Source organism: Megascapheus bottae, chromosome 2, assembly GCF_031878675.1.
Source record: "Megascapheus bottae isolate mThoBot1 chromosome 2, mThoBot2.hap1, whole genome shotgun sequence".
Classification (NCBI taxonomy): Eukaryota; Metazoa; Chordata; class Mammalia; order Rodentia; family Geomyidae; genus Megascapheus; species Megascapheus bottae.
Genome location: NC_143510.1, coordinates 52,518,006 through 52,540,294, shown reverse-complemented (window position 1 = coordinate 52,540,294; position 22,289 = coordinate 52,518,006). Strand labels below are relative to the sequence as shown.

Here is a 22,289-nt window from a genome sequence, read left to right as displayed (position 1 = left end):
CTGTGTTCAAGCCCCAGGACTGGGTGGGTAGAAGGAAGGATAAAAGAAAAAGATTTAGGGACAGTGCAGGGCCCTGAGTTCAAGCCCCTGGACAGGCGTGCAGGCACGCATGCATGCACTTGAACACACACACATTTTACCATTTCAATACTGAGATTGGTGTTTGTAAGGCATCTGGGATATAAAGAGGTAACTCAGTGGTAGAGTGCTTGCCTAGTATGTACAAGGCCCTGTGCTCAACTCCCAATAGTGTAAAACAAAAAAAAAAATGCCTTGGGTCTGCAGGAAATTAGGCAAAAGTTTCTTTAGGGACTAAGGCACTTCTACTAGATAGAGATTCTTACATTTCCATCCCTTTCTCTCACTCCCTACAAGACTTGTGGCTGCCTGTCCCTGAAATATATCCCTGTAAGGACTGGTCTGGAGCACAGATCCTACCCCTAAATCCAAGTGATGGGGACTTTGTGTGAGTTCTGAGGGCTCAGATCCCCTCTACTTAGCATTTGCAGGCCCTCAACTGGGGCACCAGTGGATGCTTAAGTTCACATCTGGGTGGAGCTAGAGGGCAAGGTGAGGGGGACAGTGGAACCAGAGTCAGAATCCAGGTCCAAGATGCTGTGAGGGGCTGTGGCCTGGGTACTTGGTCCCAGATGGCGTTCCTGAAGACTCTGGAGGTAACTCTGAAGGGGTACAGGGCAGAAGAAGGACTGGGATTAGAACACCTCAGCTTGCCTATCCTTCCTAAGCCCTCTGCCTCATCCCACCTCAAACCCTCCAGGGTGTCCCAACCATTCACTCACAGGTGCCACACTATCAGCATGGCTCCGGGAATTGGTGGTAGGGCGCTGGTGCCGAGAGCTGCCCTCACACAGTCCAGCTCCAGAGGTAGTCCGGTGCCACTTGGCCTCTTGCTGAGGGATCTGAAGGAGCTGGAAATGCCTTCGCTGGTGGCTTAGGATCACTGCTTGAGAAGGAGCAATACACATTCATGGAGGCCTCTTTACCTCTTTAGGGCCTGAAAATCTTCAGCCCTAAACAGACTTACAGTTCATAGCGATCCATTTGGACTTTCCCGTTGTGCTTTTCTCAAGTCTCAATCGTCTTCAGTTATTGAAATTTTTTTTTCTCCTGTCGGTCATGGGACTTGAACTCTGGCCTGGGCGTTATCCCTGAGCTCTTCAGCTCAAGGCTACTGCCTGTACCCCTGGAACTACAGTGCCACTTCTGGTCTTCTAATGATTAATGGGAGATAAGAATCTCAAGGACTTTAGTGCCCAGGATAGCTTTGAACCTCAATCTTTAGATCTCAGCTAGGATTACAGGCCTGAGCCTGTACCTGACTGGAGTTGATTTTATTTTTTGTTGTTATTTGGGTTCTGGATCGTGAGCCCTGAGTCTGGGTACTATTCTTGAGCCTTTTTGTTCAAGCTGGCACTTAACCACTTGAGCCATAGCTCCATTTCTGGCTTTGGTCTTTTTTTTTTTTTGGGTGGTGGTGGTGGTTGATTGGAGATGAATTTCACAGGCTTTTCTGGCTTTGAATTACACTCCTCTCAAATCTCAGCCTCATAAGTAGCTAGGTTAACATGCATGAGCTATGGGTACCCAGCTTGAAATTCTTCTACTTTTTCTTCCTGGATTTCCCTGGGATCCTCCTTTGATTTTATAGCAGTCCCTGTATCCCCTAACAATGGGTTTTCTCATTCTGAACCTGCCCTCCCTGGCTACTTAACCTCTAACTTTCCTTCAACTTCCTACCCTGTTAGCCTTTTTATTTTACCTAGCTTTTCACTCATTCATGGGGCTTGAACTCAGGGCCTAAGTTCTATCAGGATAGAGGTCTATCACCTTGAGCCACAGTGCCACTTCCAGTTTTCTGGTGGTTTATTGGGGATAAGAGTCTCACAAGGACTTTTCTGGCCTGGTTGGCTTTGAACTAAGATCCTCAAATCTCAGCTTCCTGAATAGCTAGGTGTGAGCCAAGAGTGCCCAGCTTGTCTGTTGACTTTCGATATCCTCTCCCCTCCTCTTTCCAGTGTTTCTCCCCTCCTCTCTTCAAGTCTGGGAAGTAAGGACACTAGTAAAACTAGTACAGGTTGGCTGTTTACATAGCACAGGACTAACTCACCGTTGGCACGGCCTCCACGTTCTTCAGCCAGGAGCTTCCACTGGGCCAGGACTCCGAGAGCTCCCACGGCAGGCCAGGTCCCCAGTAAGACCCAGCTATACCAGCAGAGAGGAGGCAAGGCTGCAAGTGCCTGCAGGCGTTGGCCCAGCCGACTACCCAGTGCCAGCCCCTCCAGGAAGTAGTCAGCACAGGCCACCAGCACTGCAGCACCCAGAAGGGCTGTGCCCAGAACTGTGAATGGACGTGGCCAACGAAGTGTGAGCAGGGCTCCCAGTAGTGCCAGTCCCACCAGTCCCCCAGCTGGCACCCAGGCTGAGGGTGGTTGATAGATGGGTTCAGTGCCCAGCAGGATCCCAATGCCCAAGGTCAGGCCTAGCAAGAGACCAGTCAGGAAGAGTCCAACACTTCGAACCAGCATGGTGACGAGGCCACAGAGGAGGCCAATGCCAAGCGCGATGCCTGCAGTCACCTCTAGACTCAACTGTGTCTCCAGCACCTGCTCCTTGTGGCACAGCAGGAAGATCACCAGAGCTCCTGACAGCAGACCGGAGAGAAACATGACTGCCTTGAAGCAGCGGTAGCCTGGGAAGAGAGGTAGGAGGTGCTGAAAGGTAGAAAGATGGCTCTACAGAAATGGCTGTGGCGAGTTGGGAGAGGAGTGGTCATCAGGGGAGCAGAAGATGGGAACAGCAAACCAAGGGGGCTTCAAGGCAAGGGGTGGGATGGGTTAAGCTTCAGGAGGAAAGGAGGGTATTTAGAAACTGTTTGGGGGTGGAGGGGAAAGTCAGGAGGTGAGATGGGTGTATTAAGGAGGATAAGTATAGGAAGATGGCCTAGCTGGTCCTTTCAAGGATGGCACACAGGAAGAAATGACTACAGATTCATTCTGGTTTCCAGATGTTTCCTCAAGCATGAAGGATAATTTGGGAATGGAGTTTTGAAATGGTGGAGTTTTGACAATTTGGGAATGGAGTTGGGAAAGGAAGGTAGAGAATGCTAGGGGTGACAGATAGAGGGATGGGCCAGAGGGATGGGCATAAAGCTGGCAGGGGTAGTACAGGCCATGGCGAAGGTAGGCATCTCCTGATGGAGGAGTTGAGGTGACCCAGGAGCAAAGAAGAACTGTTCCCTTTGAGGGTAACAGCTGTGGGCAGCTGCCTCCTAGGACTTTGGCCCTGCCCTCACCGAAGCAGCAGTAGATGATTCCAAAGCAACAGCAAAGGGCACACACCAGGATGGGTGCCAGTTCAGGATTGGCCTGGGGTTCTAAGACACATCTTGAGTTGGGAGGCTCTAAGAGCTGTTGATTAAAGGGCCTTGGGTCAGATGTCAGAGTCAAGGGCAGCAATGTACTATCCATGGTCACAGAGTGGGAGGTGTGTCAGCTCCTTTCATCCATCCACAAATGTCTTAAGGTGGTTGGGAAACCTGCAAGAGAATAGAGAGCAGAAACTGAGGTATTCTGGGCACTGTTCTGAGCTTCTTTTGCTCAAGGCTAGCTCACAACCACTTGAGCCACAGTGCACCACTTATGGCTTTTTCTGTTGAAGTGGTACTGAGAAATTGAACCCAGGGCTTTATCCATGCTAGGCAAGCACTCTATCATTTAGCCACATTCCCAACCCCTATTTCTATTTCTTTTGAAGAATGGTCAATTTCAAGAGGAAAAATGACCTAGTTGTGGTAAGTAAAGAAGTCCACAAGATTGTGCTCAGGGGAGTTTTCCCATCCCCTGAACCAAGGATATAAAACTTAAACAAGTGAAAGTCTCATAAGATAATAAGGCTTTGTCCATGCTCTAGCTTCCCAGGAAGTTCTGGGTCTGTAAAGGGAGGAGTGTAAGGGCATCAAAGCCATGGCAAAAGTCTTGTTCCAGCTAAAAAGAAAGTTTGTCTCATCCACAGCTGGAGCTCAATACTACCTCATGGAAATGGAGAGGGTGGGGTTAAATCGAGGGGAGCGGAAGAAGAGGAGAGAATGAGTCATGGTGGGTCTTAGGAAAGCAGCTTCAACCCTGGGAAGAAAAAAACAGACACTAAAGGAGTTTGAGTCAAGGAATTAAGTAGAGACAGCCACAGGGTTTTGAAGCCTAGGCTTCATGCTGAGATGGAGTTGGGGGAAAGGAGGCAAGCGAAACCCTAAGGAACCCACAAGGAAAAAGCAAGCCGCCTTGCCCTCGGACATCTCAAATCCCTGAATCCACTTGCTTCTCCACGCAGGACACGGATGGGATTTCCCTTACTCATTATTCCCCCCTAGGAGCGTCTGGGCTGCCTGTGGGATCTGAATTCAGATCCTGGAAAGAGCCGGCTGAAGCAGTGGCACTTCGGATGTTGAGAGAATGGGGCGACTCGCAGGCACTTTCCTTCAGCTATCTTCTTAGTATCAAAGCCCTCACAGACGGAAGGTTGGCTCGGAAAAGTCCTAGGTCTCTTCTCCGTATGCTTGGAAATCTGGGAACCCAAACAAGGGGAAGTTGGGGAGGTGGGGTTGTCAGTTACTCACCACCCTGCCCGGACTGAGGAGAGGGGTGCTTGCTTAGACCCCAGCTGCAGCCCAGCCAACTCGGAGGTCCAGGGTGCCCGCGAGATCGTCGGTCGCAGGCATTCCCAGGGCCACTCTTGTTCGATGCACCCGAAACTCTTGCAAGTCGTGGCCCAAGCCCAATGAACTAAATGGAACTAGCTTGGAGGTGGGGGTAGGGTGGGGTAGAGGAAGGGGGGGGGAGTGTGTGTGTGTGTGTGTGTGTGTGTGCGTGTGTGTGTGTGAGGGGGTGACATCATGGGGCGGGACCCTCCAATCCGTCCCTCTGTATGGGGGGGGGAGGGAACTCTGATTGCCCACTGCTCTAGTTCAGAGCCAGAGACTCCCCAGTCACGGCGGAGAAAAGTCTCGGGAGATACATCAGGAGATTTGGAGACATGTCTCCAATGCATTTGACATGAGTTGACAGCCTGAAGCTCGCAAAGCCCCAACTGGGGCGCACAAGACCCCCTAGGTGCAGCTTGGTTTCTTCCACTTCCCAGAGAATTGGAGTATTGTCTTGCTGGGGAGCCGGGTGGTCGGGATCGGGATCCGGGGGAAGGGACTTTTACTGATCTGGGGGCGCTGGTGGTGGGCTGAGTGGAAAAATATTTGCGGAGCAAGACGGGGCATTGACAGAACTGTAAGGCTAGAAGCGTGTGCAGAGAAGGGGAGACCCCGGGGGTCTGCGTGGGAGCGGGGGGGGGGATGCGGGTCGACGTGGGCCGAGGGGGCTCGGCATGCACATGAGTGCCAAGCAGCCCGCCGAGGAGGGCGGTGTTCCGTGGCACTGGGCTCGGGCTCGCAGCCCCCCCACCCTCATCCCTGGACTGGGCCTGGGAGCCGCGTCCGGAGGGGGCGGGCCCGGGGCGTGGGAGCTGCAGTTACCAGGGACGCCCGCCAGCCGGGGCGGAGCGGGGTGGTAGGCCAAGGGTTGCCCGGAGAGGAGGAGGGGCCGAGCACAGAGCCCGGGCGGGGGGGGGGCGGGCCTAGCCGGCGGTATCGTCTTCTCGGGACACAGAGGGGCTTCTGTCCTGCAGCCGATCGGAGAAGGATCCGGGCGGTGGCTCCTCGGCTCCCAGTTTTATTATTATTATTATTTCTGTTGTTGTTAAGGAAAATACTTATGTATGCCTCGGCGGCTGTCCTCCATCTTCCAGTCCCTGCATAGCTGAGGGCTACAGCCAGAGCAAGTCTGAGAGTCTATCCCTCCCTCTTCTCCTCCCCCTCCCTCTGCCCCGGCCTGCAGGCATTGCTGAAGAGCCCCGGTCGCTTCCCGCAGCCCGGCGGGTGTGAACAGCCATGCCAGCCCTCCCAGAGCGAGGGCGGAGGGCCCTTTAAGAGGCGGGACCGAGGGGCTCTCCGGGGGCTCCGAGCTGGCTGCGACTGGCTCGCGTGCCCGCCAACCGCTTTTCCTGCTGCTTCCCGTCTCCCCGCCCCCCTGCCGCCCGCACCCGCCCCTCCCACCCCGTGACCCCGGAAGTGGAAGTCGGCGCAGCTCTCCGGTCGCGACGGGGACGGAAGGCGGAAGCGGAGCGGGAGCGGGAGGCGGAGCCGGGGGAGCTGCGCGGGAGGCGGAGCCGGGGGGAGCTGCTCTCGTAGCTCCCCCTGGCATCAGGCCCGGCTTGCTCGAGGGGGAGGAGTTACCGCCACTGTTCGGTACGTTACCTTCGCCCCCTTCCATCCAGCCGGGTGAGTCGCCCGGTGGGCTTCTCCGGGGGGCCTACCCTAAACTCCGCCCTCCTCCTCCCCCACCCCACGCAGCTTTTCTTTGAGTCTCCAGGTCCCCACCCTTTCCTGACAGTCGGCCCCCCACCCCCACCTATCGGGCCGTCTTTCCTCCCCCCCCCCAGCCCCCGAAGAGTGACAAATCCCCACCCGACCACACCCTTCGCGGTCCCTTTCTCGTTCCTTGATTGACTATTTTAGCTGACTGGGGACAACAGAAACTTTTCCGATTTGGAAGTGGGGTGGGCAAGGTGGCTGTTAAGGTTGGTCTGTCGTCTGATGACTTCTGGGCGTAGCGTTAGGGTTAGCGAATGCCCCCCCCCACAAAGAATCTGGGATGAGAAAGGTGTGAGTGGGGCACGTTGAATGTGTACTCGGGACTCGAAGGCTTCCCTTGGTCCCACCCTTGACCATTCCTTTCCTGGTACCTTCTTTTGCAGGCATCAGAACTTACCATGGCTGTGACCTAAAATCCTCAGGAAGCCCCGGGGAAATGGCCCAAAAGCACCCCGGAGAAAGAGGGTTGTGCGGAGCCCACCCTGGCGGTGGTGCCTCCCTCAGGACTTCGGGACCCTCGGTGAACCCTGAAATACTTTCTTTCTCAAAACTCAGGGACTCAGCAGGGACTGCTCCTAATGGTACCGGTTGCCTCACAGAGCACTCTGGTCCTAAGTACACACAGCTCCCAAACCCAGCCCACTGGTCGGATCCAAGCCACGGCCCCCCAAGAGGTCCAGGACCGCCTAGAGAAGAAGACCCTGATCCCAGCGAGGCATCTTCAGAAGAAGAGTCAGGAGTGGACCAGGAACTCTGCAGAGAGAGTGAGGTTGGGTACCAGGAGGATGGGAACCCTTCATTTCTTTCCATTCCATCTGCTTGTAACTGCCAGAGAACCCTTCAGATCCCTGAAGGGTCCTACTCTGAGGGAGGAGATGGTTCTTCCAGCAACTTTTGCCACCATTGTACCTCTCCCGCCTTGAGAGAAGATGAGGAGTTAGAAGAAGAATATGACAATGAAGAACCTCTTAAATTCCCCAGTGATTTTTCACGTGTGTCCAGCGGGAAAAAAACCCCATCTCGGAAGCAGAGGCACCGTTTTCCAACCAAGGAAGAAACTCGGGAGGTTGGACGTAAAGATCCCAGATCCCCTGGTCGACATCGGCTGGGCCGAAAACGAAGTCAGACAGATAGGCGCCGAGGCCTGGGGTTATGGGGAGCAGAAGAACTGTGTCAGCTTGGACAGGCGGGCTTCTGGTGGCTAATTGAACTTCTGGTCTTGGTGGGAGAGTACGTGGAAACTTGTGGCCATCTCATCTATGCATGCAAGCAGCTGAAAGGCAGTGATCTTGACCTTTTTCGAGTTTGGGTGGGAGCCTGGGCAGGGAGGCTTGGGGGGTGGGCCCAGGTGGCATACCAGTTTCTAAGCCAAGGCTTTTCCTGTGGGGCAGGATTGTTCACCCGTTTTCTTAGAGTACTGGGTGCTTTGCTACTCCTGGCTTTGGCTCTCTTTTTGGGCTGTCTGCAGTTGGCCTGGCGGTTTCTAGTGGGGCTAGGTGACCGGTTAGGCTGGAGAGATAAGGCCACCTGGCTCTTCTCTTGGTTGGATTCTCCAGCTTTACAGCGATGCTTTACTCTTCTGAGAGATAGCAGGCTGTGGCAGTGGCTGGTAAGATTAGTTCAGTGGGGTTGGCTGGACTTGCCTTGGATCAAACAGAGGACTAATAAGCAGGGGAATGCACCAGTAGCTAGTGGGCGTTACTGTCAGCCAGAAGAGGAAGTGACTCGACTTTTGACTATGGCTGGGGTTTCTGAGGATGAACTAAACCCATTTCATGTGCTTGGGGTTGAAGCCACTGCATCAGATATTGAACTGAAGAAGGCCTACAGGCAGCTGGCAGTGATGGTGAGTACCCTTTGCCTATTTCTTGTTTGCCTTTGTTTCCATATTTCAATTTTAGGGATAGTGAAATAAAGGAAAGGCATTGTATAATGTCAACTTGAAGCATAGCATTCTTAGGAAAGAGCATGAAGATTTCCCCTACTATGGAATCTGACCTTTCCATATTAATCTTTTGATTAATGACACATTAATCTTTCATCATAAGATTTTTGTTTTTGGAACCAGTTGTAGCAGGCAGTAATGGACTTCACATTGCCTTATATAAAGTTATTTTAACTAGGTTGGGGGAGAGAGTACCTCAGTTGCCCCTCCCCCCAATAGAGGAGGAATTTCTGTTGTTGACTTTTTGTGTGTGTGTGTGTGTGACAATACTAGGGCTTGAACTTTGCACACTGAACTCCTAGCATTTTGCTTATGCTGGTTGATGATCTACCACTTGAACCACGATTCTTCAGGTTCTGTGTAGCTAGGATTGCAAATGTGAGGATCTGGCACTTGGCTTTTTTGTTTGTTTGTTTGTTTGTTTTTTTAAGACTGAGTTTCTCTGGGTAGTTCAGGCTGAGTTAGTGATCTTCTGGCTACTGCTTCTAAGTGTTGGGACTGTAGTCATGCTCTCTTATAACTTCCAAAGGAGTTTTTTTTCCCCCTTTTGTTGATACTGAGGTATGAACTCATTCTTTTGCTTTTACATGACTGGCACTGTACCATTTGAGCCATGCCTCCAGCCCTGCTTTTTGTTCATTATTTTGGAGACAGAATCTCCTGCACTGTTCTTTCTAGGCTGATTTCAAACTGCGATCTTCCTGATCTTTCCTGAGTAGTTACAATTTTAGACATAACTCACTGGCACCAGCCCGAAGGGGGGATTTTTAAACATGGGGAAACTTAGCTGTCTCCTAGAGAGGCAAGTGTGAATCCTTCCCTGTGGGAGGGTCTAGGGAGTGCATGGTATGTGATCATTCCAAGACTAAATAGGAGAAAACTTGTTTGTTTGTTTGTTTTTTGCAGGGGGTGGGGTGGGGGCGGGATGGTCCTGGGATTGAACCTGGGGCCTTGCAAGTGCTCTGCTGAGCTATATTTCCAACTTTGAAAACAGGCTATTTCAAGAGCAGCCCAAAATACTAGAGGGAAGGAAAATGGAACATAGACCATAGGTATATTTCTATGTATGTACATCATGCATGAAAGTACAGTTGCTTTTATCAATAAGAGAAGGTGCAGGTGATGTGCCATATGATTGAGGGGAATGGTTTAATGCGAGCATATAGTCAGGTTGCAGTTAGAGGGCTGGGAGTGTGCCTCACGTGGTACAGTACTTGCTTAGAATGAGGGAGGCCTTGGGTCAATCATCAGTACTGGGGGAAAAAAGATATTATAGGTAAACATTGTTGTTATTTTTAGGCTTATGGTTGTTGCTCTCAAACCCAGAGCCTTGTGCATGCTAGGTAAGTGCTCTACTGAGCACTTTAGGTCTTCCCTTTCTGTTTTTTTTTTTTTTTTTTTGGTTAGTTATGGGGCTTGAACTCTGGGCCTGGATCTTGTGCCTGAGCTCTTCAGCTCAAGGCTACTACCCTACCCCTTGAGCCACAGTACCATCTCTGGTTTTTTAGTGGCTAATTGGAGATAAGAGTCTCACTCACGGTCTTTAGTGCTCGGGCTGGCTTTGAACCACAATTCTCAGATCTTAGCCTTCTGTGTAACTAGGATTATAGGCGTAAGGCACTGCACTGGCTGTTGTTTCTATTTCTGTACAAGTGAAATATAAGTTGCTTTGGAGGCCTCCTTCTGAGTGTATGGAGCTGGACTCAATATAAGTGTGCAAATTATCCCAATGGCTGTGTAACACAGAAAAATGGGTGAAGTTTCCCTTAACAATTACAGGTGTACAAGAAGCCTCCAGATTTGTAATTTAACAAATTAATATGGTGGAAAATGAATGACTTTTAGAGGACAGCCTCGTGTATTTTTAGGTAACTTTATCCTTAGTAACTAATAGATCTCTTCTCATCTTCTCACCTTCATGTCTTTTTTTCTTGGGAAATCTTTTTTTTTTTCCCCCAACTTGAGTAGAAACTTCTTTTCCCATCTTTTTTTTATGTATATTTTTATTGTAATTAATAGAAGGGTTACATGATATTTGCCAGATAGATGGAGCATTAATTCTCATACATCGATACCCTTTCACATGTCTTGGTCCCCATTTTCCTCCCCCCTCCCCCCTCCCCTCATCCTGTTTTCCCCCGTTCCCTATCCAATTTCAGATAACCAAATACTAATATATCCGATATATCAGGTAACAAAGTGAGATAGTGTAACAATATGAGATAACCAAGGGTCTTTTCCCATCTTTTACAGCCCCAAAGTTCTTTCTGGGCTAAAGTTTGTAGGTGTCTTTTTTTAGAGAACCTAGATCCTGTTGAACATGTCTAAAAGGCTGTTATATTAGCTCAGCATTCTTTTATTTGGCATCAATCAGGAGGGCTGGGGGTGTGCCTTAAGGGGTATTAGGGCAATGGGGATGGACCAATCAGGAAGCTGTAGGAAGAGAGGCTATTATTTGTCATGGAGGAAAGACTGAAAAATGTATAAAAAGCTTTGGAAAACACCATATGCTATTTAATATCTGGAGCAGAAAGGCAGATTATGGTAGTAAGTCTTGGAAAGGATTTTTTTTTTTTCTCTTTTTTTGAGATAGTGTCCAACAAGGGAGATAGCTCAAGCTGACCTGCAATTCCCTTTGGAACCTGGGCAGACTTCAGACATGATCTTCCTGACTCAGGTCTCCTGTGTACTAGGATTACGGTGTCTAGCTTGGATGAGATTTTTCTAGTAGGAAAAGAATGAGTGTGAATAAATAACATTTTGAAACTTTGATGACTGGTAAGATAGTTACAGAGCAAGGGCTTTCAGTGTATCAGGTAGGATGATCAGTTATCCCTGTGTGCATTTTCAGTACTAAACTTGGATAATTCCAGGCAAAAAGAGACAGTAGATAGGGCCAGGAGTTTAGCCTAGTGGTAGAGTGCTTGCCTAGATGCACAAAGACCAGGGTTCGATTCCTTGGTACCACATACATAGAAAAAAGCTGGAAGTGGTATTGAGGCTCAAGGGGTAGATCTCTAGCCTTGAGAAAGTCTAAGGTCAGTGGTCAGGCCCTGAGCTCAAGCCCAGGACTGATGAGAGAGAGAGAGAGAGAGAGAGAGAGAGAGAGGAGGGAGAGAAGGGGGAGGGGAGAGGGGGAGAGAGAAGGGGGGGAGATAGTGATAGCCAGATTGTATACTAAATTCTTCATATGTATTCTTCGTTTTTGGGGGGAGAGAAGGTTTGAACTAAGGGCCTGAACACTGTCCTTGAGCTTTCTCAAGGCTAGCGCTCTACCACTTGAGCCACAGTACCACTTCTGGTTTTCTGGTGGTTAACTGGAAATAATAGTCTCATGTTTTTTAGTGCCTGGGTTGGCTTTGAACTGCAATCCTCAGATCTCAGCCCTGAGTAGCTAGGATTACAGGCTTGAGCCACCACAACAGGCCCTGTATATGTATTCTTAATCCTCTCAATAATCTGTAAAATGTGAAATATTCAAGGTCATAGAGATGACAGTCGAGACCTGAACCCAGGTCTGTCTGCAGAAGCAAAATAGCCATTAAGCAACACTGATTCTGTGAAACTCTTTATATTTATTTATTTTGTGGGTCATGGGACTTGAACTCTGGGCCTGGGGGCTGTCCCAGAGCTCTTCAGCTCAAGGTTACCGGCCTACTCTTGAGCCAAGCCCCACTTCCCTTTTTCTTTAGGTTAATTAGAGATAAGAGTCTCAGGTCCTTTTGTGCCCTGGCAGCTTTGAACCTTGATCTTCAAATCTCAGCTTCCTGTGTAGCTAGGATTACAGGCGTGAGCCAATGCGCCTGGCTTCTTTTTATTTATTATCATCATCATCATCATTATTTTTTTTTTCTTACCAGTCCTGGGCTTGAGCTAAGGGCCTGAGCACTGTCCTTGGACTTTCTCAAGGCTAGAGCTCTACCACTTGAGCCTCAGCACCACTTCCAGCTTTTTTCTCTGTATGTGGTGCCAAGGAATAGAATCTGGGTCTTCGTGCATGCTAGGCAAGCACTCTATCACTATGCCAAACTCCTGGCCCCTATCATTATTATTAATTATTATTATTATCATTTTTTATTTTATTTTTTTTTTTTGCCAGTCCTAGGCTTAAGCTCAGGCCTGAACACTGTCCTTGGATTTTTCTCAAGGCTAGAGCTCTACCACTTGAGCCTTAGCACCACTTCCGGCTTTTCCTAAGTATGTGGTACCAAGGAATCGAACCTGGGTCTTCGTGCATGCTAGGCAAGCACTCTACCACTAGGCCAAACTCCTGGCCCCTATTATTACTATTTTTTTAATGCCAGTCTTGGCCTTGGGCTCAGAGCCTAAGCATTGTCCTTGGGTTTTCTCAAGGCGAGAGCTCTACCACTTGAGCCACAGCCCCACTTCTGGCTTTTTTTCTATGTATGTGATACACAGGAATCAAACCCAGATCTTTGTGCATGCTAGGCAAGCAGTCTACCACTAGGCCAAACTCCCAGCCCTGAAGCTCTTTGATACGGGAATAGACCAAGATAGGTGCTTGGGGTTGGAATGGATTTATGATGGCAGGTTCTTTGTCTTGGTAGGTTCATCCTGATAAAAATCATCATCCTCGGGCTGAAGAGGCCTTCAAAGTTTTGCGGGCAGCTTGGGACATTGTCAGCAACCCTGAAAGGCGGAAAGAATATGAAATGTAAGTTGGAGCTAGGAAGTGGGCAGGTGAAATAGATTAGAAAATACCCAGTAGAAGAGGCCCTTGGACTTGTGTGGATAAAGGCTGTCAGGAAGAGAGAACTGAATGGAGTTCCTTTCTAGCTAGTATGGGCCTCAAGAGGCAAATAGGTCCATCTCTTTGTTCCTCCCTCAATACCCTGTAACTTAACAAAGCTTTCCTTTTAGGAAACGAATGGCAGAGAGTGAGCTGAGCCGGTCAGTGAATGAGTTCCTATCCAAGCTGCAAGATGACCTTAAAGAGGCAATGAATACTATGATGTGTAGCCGATGCCAAGGAAAGCATAGGTATGAAGGAGGGCAGGGATTGTGGGATAGCCACAGCTCAGAGATAGGGTAATTAGGATGGGTGTGCATGTGTGCGAGGTCCCGAGTTCAAATCCAAGTACAGAGAAGAGGGAGAGAGAGCCAAATATTCTGCTTGGCTGAGAGGAAAAAAACAAAAATCTGGTAATTGTGGGACACAGATGATGAGTACAAAGACCCTGAGGTTCTTCCACTGTTACTGTACTATAAGAGATTGAGGATTTGTGTGTGTGTGTGTTGGGGGTTGGGGGGTGCGCCAGTCCTGGGGCTTGAACTCAGGTTCTGGGTACTGTCCCTGAACTTCTTTGGCTCAAAGGTAGCACTCTACCACTTGAGCCACAGCTCAGTGAGTAGTTCACTGGTCATAAGATTCTCATGGACTTTTCTACCCAGGATGGCTTTGAGCCATGATCTTCAGATCTCAGCCTCCTGAATACCTAGTACTACAGCATGAGCCACTGAGGATTTGAGTTAATGGAAAGAAAACAAAATTAAGTGTTCAAATTGAAAGTTGAGGGAATCCTGTACATAGACATATATAACAAGTTTTTTTTCTGGGCCTGGGCACTGTCCCTGAGCTCTTCAGCTCAACGCTGCCATCCTACCCCTGGGCCTGCTCAAGGCTACTACCCTACCCCTAGGGCCACGGCCTCAACTTCCTCTTTTTTCTAGTGGTTAACTGGAGGTAAGAGTCTTATATTCTTAAGTGCCAGCTGAGTTTCCAGGCTGGCGATCCTCACATCTTAGCCTCCAGACTGAATTACAGTGTGAGCCACAGTGCTCAGCTTAGAGCTGAGCTTTTAGCTCTGTTGATCATATTTGATCCTAATGATACTACTGGCAGTGTCCTTGTAGACCTAACAAAATATTAACTACTATACTTTTATTTGGTTGCAGGAGGTTTGAAATGGACCGGGAACCTAAGAGTGCTAGATACTGTGCTGAGTGCAATAGACTGCATCCTGCTGAGGAAGGAGACTTTTGGGCGGAGTCAAGCATGTTGGGCCTCAAAATAACCTACTTCGCACTGATGGATGGAAAGGTCTATGATATTACAGGTACCTTTCTGTCCTATAGAAAATCTTCATGTTTCATCATGTGTGCTCGGTGATTTTTCTGGATAATTATTTTTCCTGTTTGCAGAGTGGGCTGGATGCCAGCGTGTGGGAATCTCCCCAGACACCCACAGAGTTCCCTATCATATCTCATTTGGTTCTCGGATGCCAGGCACCAGTGGTCGGCAGAGGTAGGTGGTGGTCCTTTGAATTATCTGTCCACTAGGTCAGTTCTGAGTATGGTTTCAGATGACTTGCTGTTTAGAATACTTTACTTTCTGGGAAGTTTGGCAGTTGCCTCAGTATAATCTATTCTTTTTTTTTTTTTTGGTGGGTCATGGGGCTTGAACTCAGCCTGGGCACTGTCCCTGAGCTCTTCAGCTTAAGGCTACCACCCTACCCCTAGGTCTGGGTGTTGTCCCTGAGCTCAACTCAAGGCTATTGCCCTACTCTAGAGCCAAGCCCCATTTCTCATTTTCTAGAGGTTAGAGATAAGAGTTTCAGGTTCTTTTGTGCCCGGGCTAGCTTTGAACCTTGATCCTCAGATCTCAGCCTCCTGAGTAACTAGGATTATAGGAGTGAGCCGGTGGCTATATGACTTTAACATCTCTTGCCTTATTCATTTATTTTTCTCCCTTCTCAGAGCCACCCCAGATACCCCTCCTGCTGACCTGCAGGATTTCTTGAGCCGGATTTTTCAAGGACCCCCAGGCCAGATGTCCAACGGGAACTTCTTTGCAGCTCCTCAGCCTGGCCCTGGGGCCACTGCAGCTTCCAAGCCCAACAGCACAGTACCCAAGGGAGAAGCCAAGCCGAAGCGGCGGAAGAAAGTGAGGAGGCCCTTCCAACGTTGACACCCCTTCTCTTCTTTCCTCAAATCAATGTCAGGGAGTCAAAAGGGCTGTGTACAGCGCAGGATGAAGTTTGATTTGTTTTATTTTTAACTATTTCAAAAAGGGAAAATTTTAAGCTTAAATTGTTCACTCAGTACTTGTAGAAATCCCCCAAACCACTTTTCCTCCTCCCTAACACCCAGGAACCGAATTTTGTCTTTTGACAATACCAAAGAAATAGGGGGTAGCTACAGCAAAGAACCTAGGTCCTAGACCTAGGCTTGACAGTATATCCCTTTAAGGTGTGAGAACTGGGTATTTCCCTGAGGTCAGTAATGACATCCTCTTTTAAACTGAGTGTATCTTATTTTAGGGGGACCTCCTCTTTTACCCTGATATATTCAAAAAGAAAATGAGAAAACATGTAGCCCTAATTGTGAAGAGGCATAGAGTTCAAAGAGTGGAAATGGAATTTTTCCTCTGACTTTTCACCTTGTGGGCAGGTTATCCAACTTCTGGCTTGTTGCTGCAAGGTTGGCCAAAATTAACAATTTTTAAAAAAGCAGACTCATGCCCTCTACCCTTGGGTGAGGGAGAAAGATAAAGGGACTTTGCAGAAGCCCCAATGTGATCCAAGGGTTTGTATTTTTTTAAGTTTGTTCATATTTGTATGTACATATCTATTTAAAGCCAGGGGATTATCTTTCTATAAATATATAACTGGCAACCTATATCTTCCCTTTCTTCTTTGCCCACATAGTTGGAGCCCCTTTTCTCAGTTGAGAATCTTTTCTCTAAGTTAGCTGTATCAAAGGAGAAGGGATAACGAATGATTTAAAGTTTTGTAAGTAAATCAGCATTCCATATTTCCTTCCCAGCACCATGATATCACCCTATTCTTGCTTACCAAGTTTCAGCTGAAAAAAAAATTTTTTATTATGAAGAAAACACACAGCAAAACAGAACTAGAAGTTGGTAGGGATAAGGGAAAAATGTAATCTCCAAACAAGCTGCCCAAACATAGATGGCTTCCTGTTATACAAGGTAATTTGGCCCTTAATCTCATCTGTCTTTCCTGACTCAAACAATCTTGTCTTTAACAGGAGCATCAATTTCTAATTTTGTTGCTTTCTCGGAGCTTGGGAAAGGTTCTATAGTTCTCAGAATGGAGAAGGGAAAAAAAATGTTAGTCTTTGTTCCAGTGCCTTCTCTGTGCCTATGGAGTTGTCTTCAGCCCAGCCTTCAGTATTTGTTGATGCCAAAGAGACGAACCCCATGGAATTGTGGTAACTTAGGCAGCAGCACACTGAGCAATGAGGTAGTGTTGATGAGGAAATGAGCAGCATCATACTTGGTGTAAAAGCTGGCCAGTAGGTAGCTAGGGGGAGAAAAAAAATAGGATGAGTGAGGTGTGGCCTTCCTGGTCCATGCTCATGCTTTCCCAGTGACTTTCTATTTTAAATGATAGGGATTGGTTTTGTTTTTTTTTTCTTTTGAATGTGTATTCCTTAGATATTGGAAAATATTCCAGCTATATCAATATTTACTTTGGAGTTGAGGATATCAATTTGTGTTTGTCAGCCTGTATGACTCTTTAAGAGTCCTCTCTGCTTCCACTCTCCCCAGTTTTTGAAGATTAACTTTCATTTCTGCCTTTATTTGCATCTTTTGGAACTGTAAAATCACTTGCTTTTATTTGGAGGTCCCCTCCCCCCAGACCTTTTTCCATTTCCCTATTGCCAAAGAGGCATCAAGAAATGCTTTACTACTGTCTTTTACTTTCTAGTATTCTCTGTAGACTCAGGACTAGTATACCACACTACCTTTACTAGTCTGCCTTTTAAAGTTTCCCTTTGGATTTGTCCACCTTGCTCTAGAGTTGCTTTTGTTTGCAGCAGCATCTTCCCTATCCCAAAGACTCACAGTACAATAGGAGAGATGCTGAGGAACTTGCGAGAAGAAGTAAACTGGAGCCCATAGTCCATCTGTTCCCAGTGTGTCAAAAGTCGAGCTTTTCCTTGGTCAGGGGTTTCAAAGGGTGTCCCTTTCACTGTATGTAGGAAGACATACATTGCCTGGGAAGTGGGAAATGGACAGTATGAGGGGCAAAGTAGTCCTTCAACTCAAGAATTATGCATAAGATTCCAGCTGGGTGTGGTGGCTGACACCTGTAATCATAGCTACTCAGGAGGCTGAGATCTGAGACTCAAGGTTCAAAGCCAGCCTGGGCACAAAAGGACCTGAGACTCTTTCATCTACAATTAACCTCTAGAAAATGAGAAATGGGGCTTGACTCAAGGGAAGGGTGGTAGCCTTGAGCAGAAGAGCTCAGGGACAACGCCCACACCTAGGGGTAGGGTGGTAGCCTTGAGCTGAAGAGCTCAGAGACAGCACCCAGGTTAAGCCCCAAGATACCGCCCCCCCCCAAAAAAAAGAATTATGCATAAGATTCCAGAAGGAAGACATCTCCACACAACTGGTGATTTTATTTTATTTTTGGCTAGGAAAGGCCTGGGGTAGGTACAAGGGTGTGGTTTAGTGCTCACCAAGTTATGAATGACGTTGGTCAGGGTCCAGACAACAGGAATGCTGAAGAAAGGGATGCTGAGTAGAACCACATGCAGCAGTCCTACCAAGATGATATAGGCCAGCCAGATGCCCCGACTGTTCATGACTCGTGTGTTGGGATTTACTTCACTGTGTGCCACCCCCACGTTCATCCTACCACAATGAAGATTGAGACAGGAATCCAACTCAATTTCTTCATAACTCCTGTTTGAGTTTGTTTTCCCCACTTGTCTCTAAAGAGCCTCAATCCTCTGAACTCTATTATACATGGAAGAACTACAGTACCATGCAGAAATGAAAAACACTACTGATTTGGGGGAAAATTACAAAAGAAGAGACATTGTGGTAATTTTTAATCTGGTTGGTCTTTACACTAAATCTGTAACATGGAGTAGGCCTAGGCTTCAAGGGGTGGGGGTTATAGGAGTATCTTACCTAACTTAGAAGAAGTTAGTAATAAGGATATGATCACAAACACTCAGAGTTTTTTTTTTAACATGAAAAAACACATTTTACACTCAGAGTTCTTTAAGTGTCAATCAAGGGGCCAGTAAGAAGGACTGAGAGTAAAACTACCATTAGTCCCCACCTTTTTTTTCTGGGACTTGCTCATCCTCCCACTTTCCTGGCATATGAGCAGTCAACAACCTCATTCCTTCTCAGCTGTGGGGCACTGCAAGAACTTGCCTCCGGTTTCTGGTCTGGCTAAGAAGAGACCTGAGCTCAAAGCCTCAAGATATGGTGCTACTTAACACTTGCTAAGGCAGCTCAAATGAACTTAAAGAGATGGAAACAAAAAACACATCAAACCGAAATCCTGTTAGTAAAGAATTCGATTGCCCAAATAAAAAACTCAATTGAAAGCTTAGGTAATAAACTTGGCTCTTGAGAAGCAAATGATGCCTGGTTAGCAAGCAGCTCTTCTGGCCCGCCCTAAAATTCTCCAAGCCCTAGTATCGAGCCCGCCCAAGGTCCTCCTAGAGTCGCTGTAGCGACTCGAGATAATTCAAGATCTCCTCGGCCCTACTCTCGATGTTTAACACTCTACTTCCCCGCCATTCTTTCTGCCGCCCATCATCTTCCTCCGGCAGTAAATCCCAGGATTTAAACAGCTCCTACCTGCCAGCTTCGGGGAGCCGTCCGGCTAGGGGCGCGGCGCTGGGCTCTACACCTGTATTCTCCCGGAAGTGCCCGCCCACTCCCTTCTGCGCGCTCTCTATTGGTAAGTAGAGTAAGCGCTGCGATCAGTCATTGGTTGGTTGGTGGTCTGCCATGTGGACTTATAATTGGTCGCTTTTTAGGTCGTTAGGCAGCTGCGGGTCCCGCCCCCTTCTCCCAGGTCCTACTTGGAGAGAACCGTGGAAAGCCGACGAGAGGCGTGGGAGTCACGTCAGCCGTTGACGAATGAGGAGAGCCGATGGTGCGGGTTGGTAGTAAAACTGACGGCGATTGGTTGGCGCTGGTCCCTACGTCTAGGCGGGAGCTCCAGGAGGCGGAGGCAGCCGGTGGGGGGCCTGGTGGAGTGGAGGGGTCACAAGATGGCGGCGGAGACGGTGGAGCTCCATAAGCTGAAGGTATGGTGGAGCGAGGGAAGGGCAGAGGTGGGCTTCCCGGGAGGCTTGCGCTTTCTTCTCCCGCGAGTGCGCCTTTCAGGGTTTCCCACGTCGTTTCCGGCTCCGGCTGTGGTTCTTTTGTGCCTCCCTTCCCACAGGCCCGCACTACTTCCCTAGTTCTCCACTTCTCGCGTATTGGTAGCCGCCTTCCCCTGTCCTTCCCGCTTCCTTCTCGTGGTCGCTGTGGCCGCCGACCCCCCCTCCACCAGGCCGAGCAAGTCACCTTGGCCGGGTGTATTGCTAGTTTAGCTGGGTTACGTCAGTGGTCCCTCCTCCGCCCCGGCCGACCCCAGCACTCGTTTTATTTTTCTGCCCAAATAATTCCTTTCCAGTCCGTTGACCAAAAGCCGAGATTCTCCTGTTAGCCATGCGTCGATGCATATGTATGTATATGTCCTGAACATGGCTAAGAAGATGCCTGCGCTCCCTTTTTCTGGGCGGTGCACGCCTCCGGTAAGCGTTTTGAAACCAGCCGGGCCCAGTCGCTCACGAGGAGGCTGAGATGTGAGGATCGAGGTTCGAAGCCAGCCCGGGCAGGAAAGTCCGTGAGACTCTTCCCTCTGGCAGTGGAGCTGTGGCCCAAAGTGGTAGACCACTAGACTTGACTGCAAAAGCATAAGGACAGCACGGAGGCCCTGAGTTCAAGTCCCACTACCGACCAAAAAAAAACAACAATTGAGTCCGTGGCGAGACCTCAGAAAGTAGACCTCGAGGGGCCGGGAGCGTGTCCTAGGGGACACTAAGCCCTGGGCTCGATTCCTCGGTACCCCATACGCAGAAAAATCCGGAGGTGGTGCTGTCCCTAGGATGGTTCTCAGGCCTTGAGTGCAGTCCCCAGCACTGACAAAGGAAAAAACAACAACAAAAAACCCCCCAAAAAACGAGCTTCCAAAAATACAGACACTAGCGGGGCGTGGTGGCTCTCGCCCGTAATCCTACCTACTCAGGAGGCTGGGATCTGAGGGTCAAGGTTCAAAGCCAGCCGGGGCATAAAAGGACCTGAGACTCTTACCTCCAGTTAACCTCTAGAAAAGAAGTGGGGGGCTTGGCTCTAGAGTAGGGTAGTAGTAGCCTTGAGTTGTAGAGTTTAGGGACAACACCCAGACAAAGGGGCAGGGCAGTAGCCTTGAGCTGAAGAGCTCAGGCACAATGCCCAGGCCGAGTTCAAGCCCCATGACCCACAAAAAATAAAAATAAAAATACAGGCCCCCTCAGCTTTGAAAGTTACCTCACCTGCTGTGCCTCCCCAGCCATGGGGTGGGGGGGGAGTGGGGGAGAGAGAGTTCGAGAGAGAGAGACCTCATAACTGCAATAGTTTGGGAAAAAAAACTGAAAGATAAGGTTATCTTTGACCTATTTTCCATATCGGGTGATATTCTGAATCCCAGGAGCTGTTTTTTGTTTTTTGTTTTTTTTTTTGTGCCAGTCCTGGGCTTGAACTCAGGGCCTGAGCACTGTCCTTGGGTTTTCTCAAGGCTAGAGCTCTACCAGTTGAGCCTCAGCACCACTTCTGGCTTTTTTCTATGTATGTGGTACCAAGGAATCGAACCCGGGTCTTCATGCATGCTAGGCAAGCACTCTACCACTAAGCGAAACTTCTGGCCCCTGAATCCTAGGAGCTGTTTTAAGGTTTATCTTGTGGAAATCTTGGTAGATTTCCTTCCTCCCTTCCTTCTTCTCTCTCTCTCTCTCTCTTTTTTTCTTGTTCTGGGTCTTGAACTTGGCCTGATAACTGTGGTTTGGGCCGGGGCACTATCTCTTAACTTTTTTTTTTTTTTTTTGGCCAGTCCTGGGCTTGAGCTCAGGGCCTGAGCACTGTCCTTGGACTTTCTCAAGGCTAGAGCTCTACCACTTGAGCCTCAGCACCACTTCCGGCTTTTTTCTATGTATGTGGAACCGAGGAATCGAACCCAGGTCTTCATGCATGCTAGGCAAGCACTTTAACCACTAGGCCAAACTCCCGGCCCTTTTAAACTTTAATGATTGATTTTTTTTCCTCCTTAAAAAAGACATGAGTGAAGTGTAGCAAAGGATCCAGTCGAAAGTCATTTACTATTTAACACCAGTTAGCCTTTTTGTGAAAACTTGTCTGTTGGACTCTAAACTGTAGTGGTGAGTTTTTGTTTTATTCTGGAATACTGTTAACTTTTTCAAGTTTCTCACATTTGAGGTACTGCAAGAACTCAGTTTTTGGATTGGGCTAGAGAGTGAACCGGGCTAAGGTTTGTGTAGATTATTTCAGTGGTCTATTTAATATTTACTTTAAAGTAAGAAAAATTGAGCAGCCACCTCTATTTGTCCACATACCCACATGTATATATGTGTGTATATAAGTATAGAATATATACAAATAGGTACATATACAAACATGTATTTTCTATATACAATAAAAATATTTTACAAAGTTCATATATGTATATATATAATGTATGCATACTTATGTATATGTCTATATACTATGTATAAATTATGAAGTTTTAGATGAGATAAAAATGTTAATAGAAGGTCTTGTATTTATTTATTTATTTATTTGCCAATTCTAGTGCTTGAACTCAGGGCCTGGGCACTATCTTTGACACTTTTTGCCCAAGGCTATTGCTCTGCCACTTGAGCCACAGCGTCACTTTTGTCTTTTTCTGAGTATGTGGTACTGAGGAATTGAATCTAGAGCTTTGTGTATGCTAGGCTAGTACTCTACCATAGGCTAGGTTCCCAGACCACATCTAGTATTTTCTGTTTGTCCCATTCTTGAGGTCCTGGAATAGGTCGGTTACCCTGTGACTTGCCATTAAAGCTTTTGTGTTGGTGTGTAGAGTTCCT

At 48.2% G+C, this 22,289-nt stretch overlaps 3 protein-coding genes and 1 pseudogene across 5 annotated transcripts in view; 2 read left to right on the top strand and 2 right to left on the bottom strand.

Annotated features, from left to right (window-relative positions):
* Nucleotides 1-139: 139 nt before the first annotated feature.
* Nucleotides 140-4,874, bottom strand: LOC150067031 (transmembrane protein 198-like; annotated as a pseudogene). The gene is made up of 5 exons (XR_016533898.1): nucleotides 4,634-4,874; nucleotides 3,314-3,556; nucleotides 2,129-2,710; nucleotides 801-961; nucleotides 140-680 (listed from the first exon to the last, which is right to left on the bottom strand). The product of XR_016533898.1 is annotated as a transmembrane protein 198-like (transcript).
* A 1,263-nt stretch (nucleotides 4,875-6,137) lies between these two features.
* Dnajc14 (DnaJ heat shock protein family (Hsp40) member C14) lies at nucleotides 6,138-16,019 on the top strand. Its single transcript, XM_090327078.1, has 7 exons — nucleotides 6,138-6,310; nucleotides 6,820-8,282; nucleotides 12,950-13,056; nucleotides 13,263-13,382; nucleotides 14,298-14,458; nucleotides 14,544-14,646; nucleotides 15,099-16,019. The coding sequence occupies exons 2-7, from the start codon at nucleotides 6,873-6,875 to the stop codon at nucleotides 15,307-15,309; spliced, it is 2,112 nt and encodes a 703-aa protein (XP_090183204.1). The 5' UTR covers nucleotides 6,138-6,310; nucleotides 6,820-6,872; the 3' UTR covers nucleotides 15,310-16,019.
* Nucleotides 16,020-16,256: 237 nt separating this feature from the next.
* Ormdl2 (ORMDL sphingolipid biosynthesis regulator 2) lies at nucleotides 16,257-19,205 on the bottom strand. Its single transcript, XM_090327097.1, has 4 exons — nucleotides 18,976-19,205; nucleotides 17,835-18,009; nucleotides 17,212-17,363; nucleotides 16,257-16,666 (listed from the first exon to the last, which is right to left on the bottom strand). Exons 2-4 carry the CDS (start codon nucleotides 18,006-18,008, stop codon nucleotides 16,531-16,533), a joined length of 462 nt encoding a protein of 153 aa, XP_090183223.1. The 5' UTR covers nucleotide 18,009; nucleotides 18,976-19,205; the 3' UTR covers nucleotides 16,257-16,530.
* A 117-nt stretch (nucleotides 19,206-19,322) lies between these two features.
* Sarnp (SAP domain containing ribonucleoprotein) overlaps nucleotides 19,323-22,289 on the top strand; it is a 39,638-nt gene continuing 36,671 nt past the window's right edge. For both annotated transcript variants that reach the window (XM_090327093.1, XM_090327090.1), the window contains exon 1: nucleotides 19,323-19,430. In XM_090327093.1, coding sequence (XP_090183219.1) covers nucleotides 19,395-19,430 — 36 coding nt within the window. In that variant the 5' untranslated portion in view covers nucleotides 19,323-19,394. The remainder of the gene's footprint in view (nucleotides 19,431-22,289) is intronic.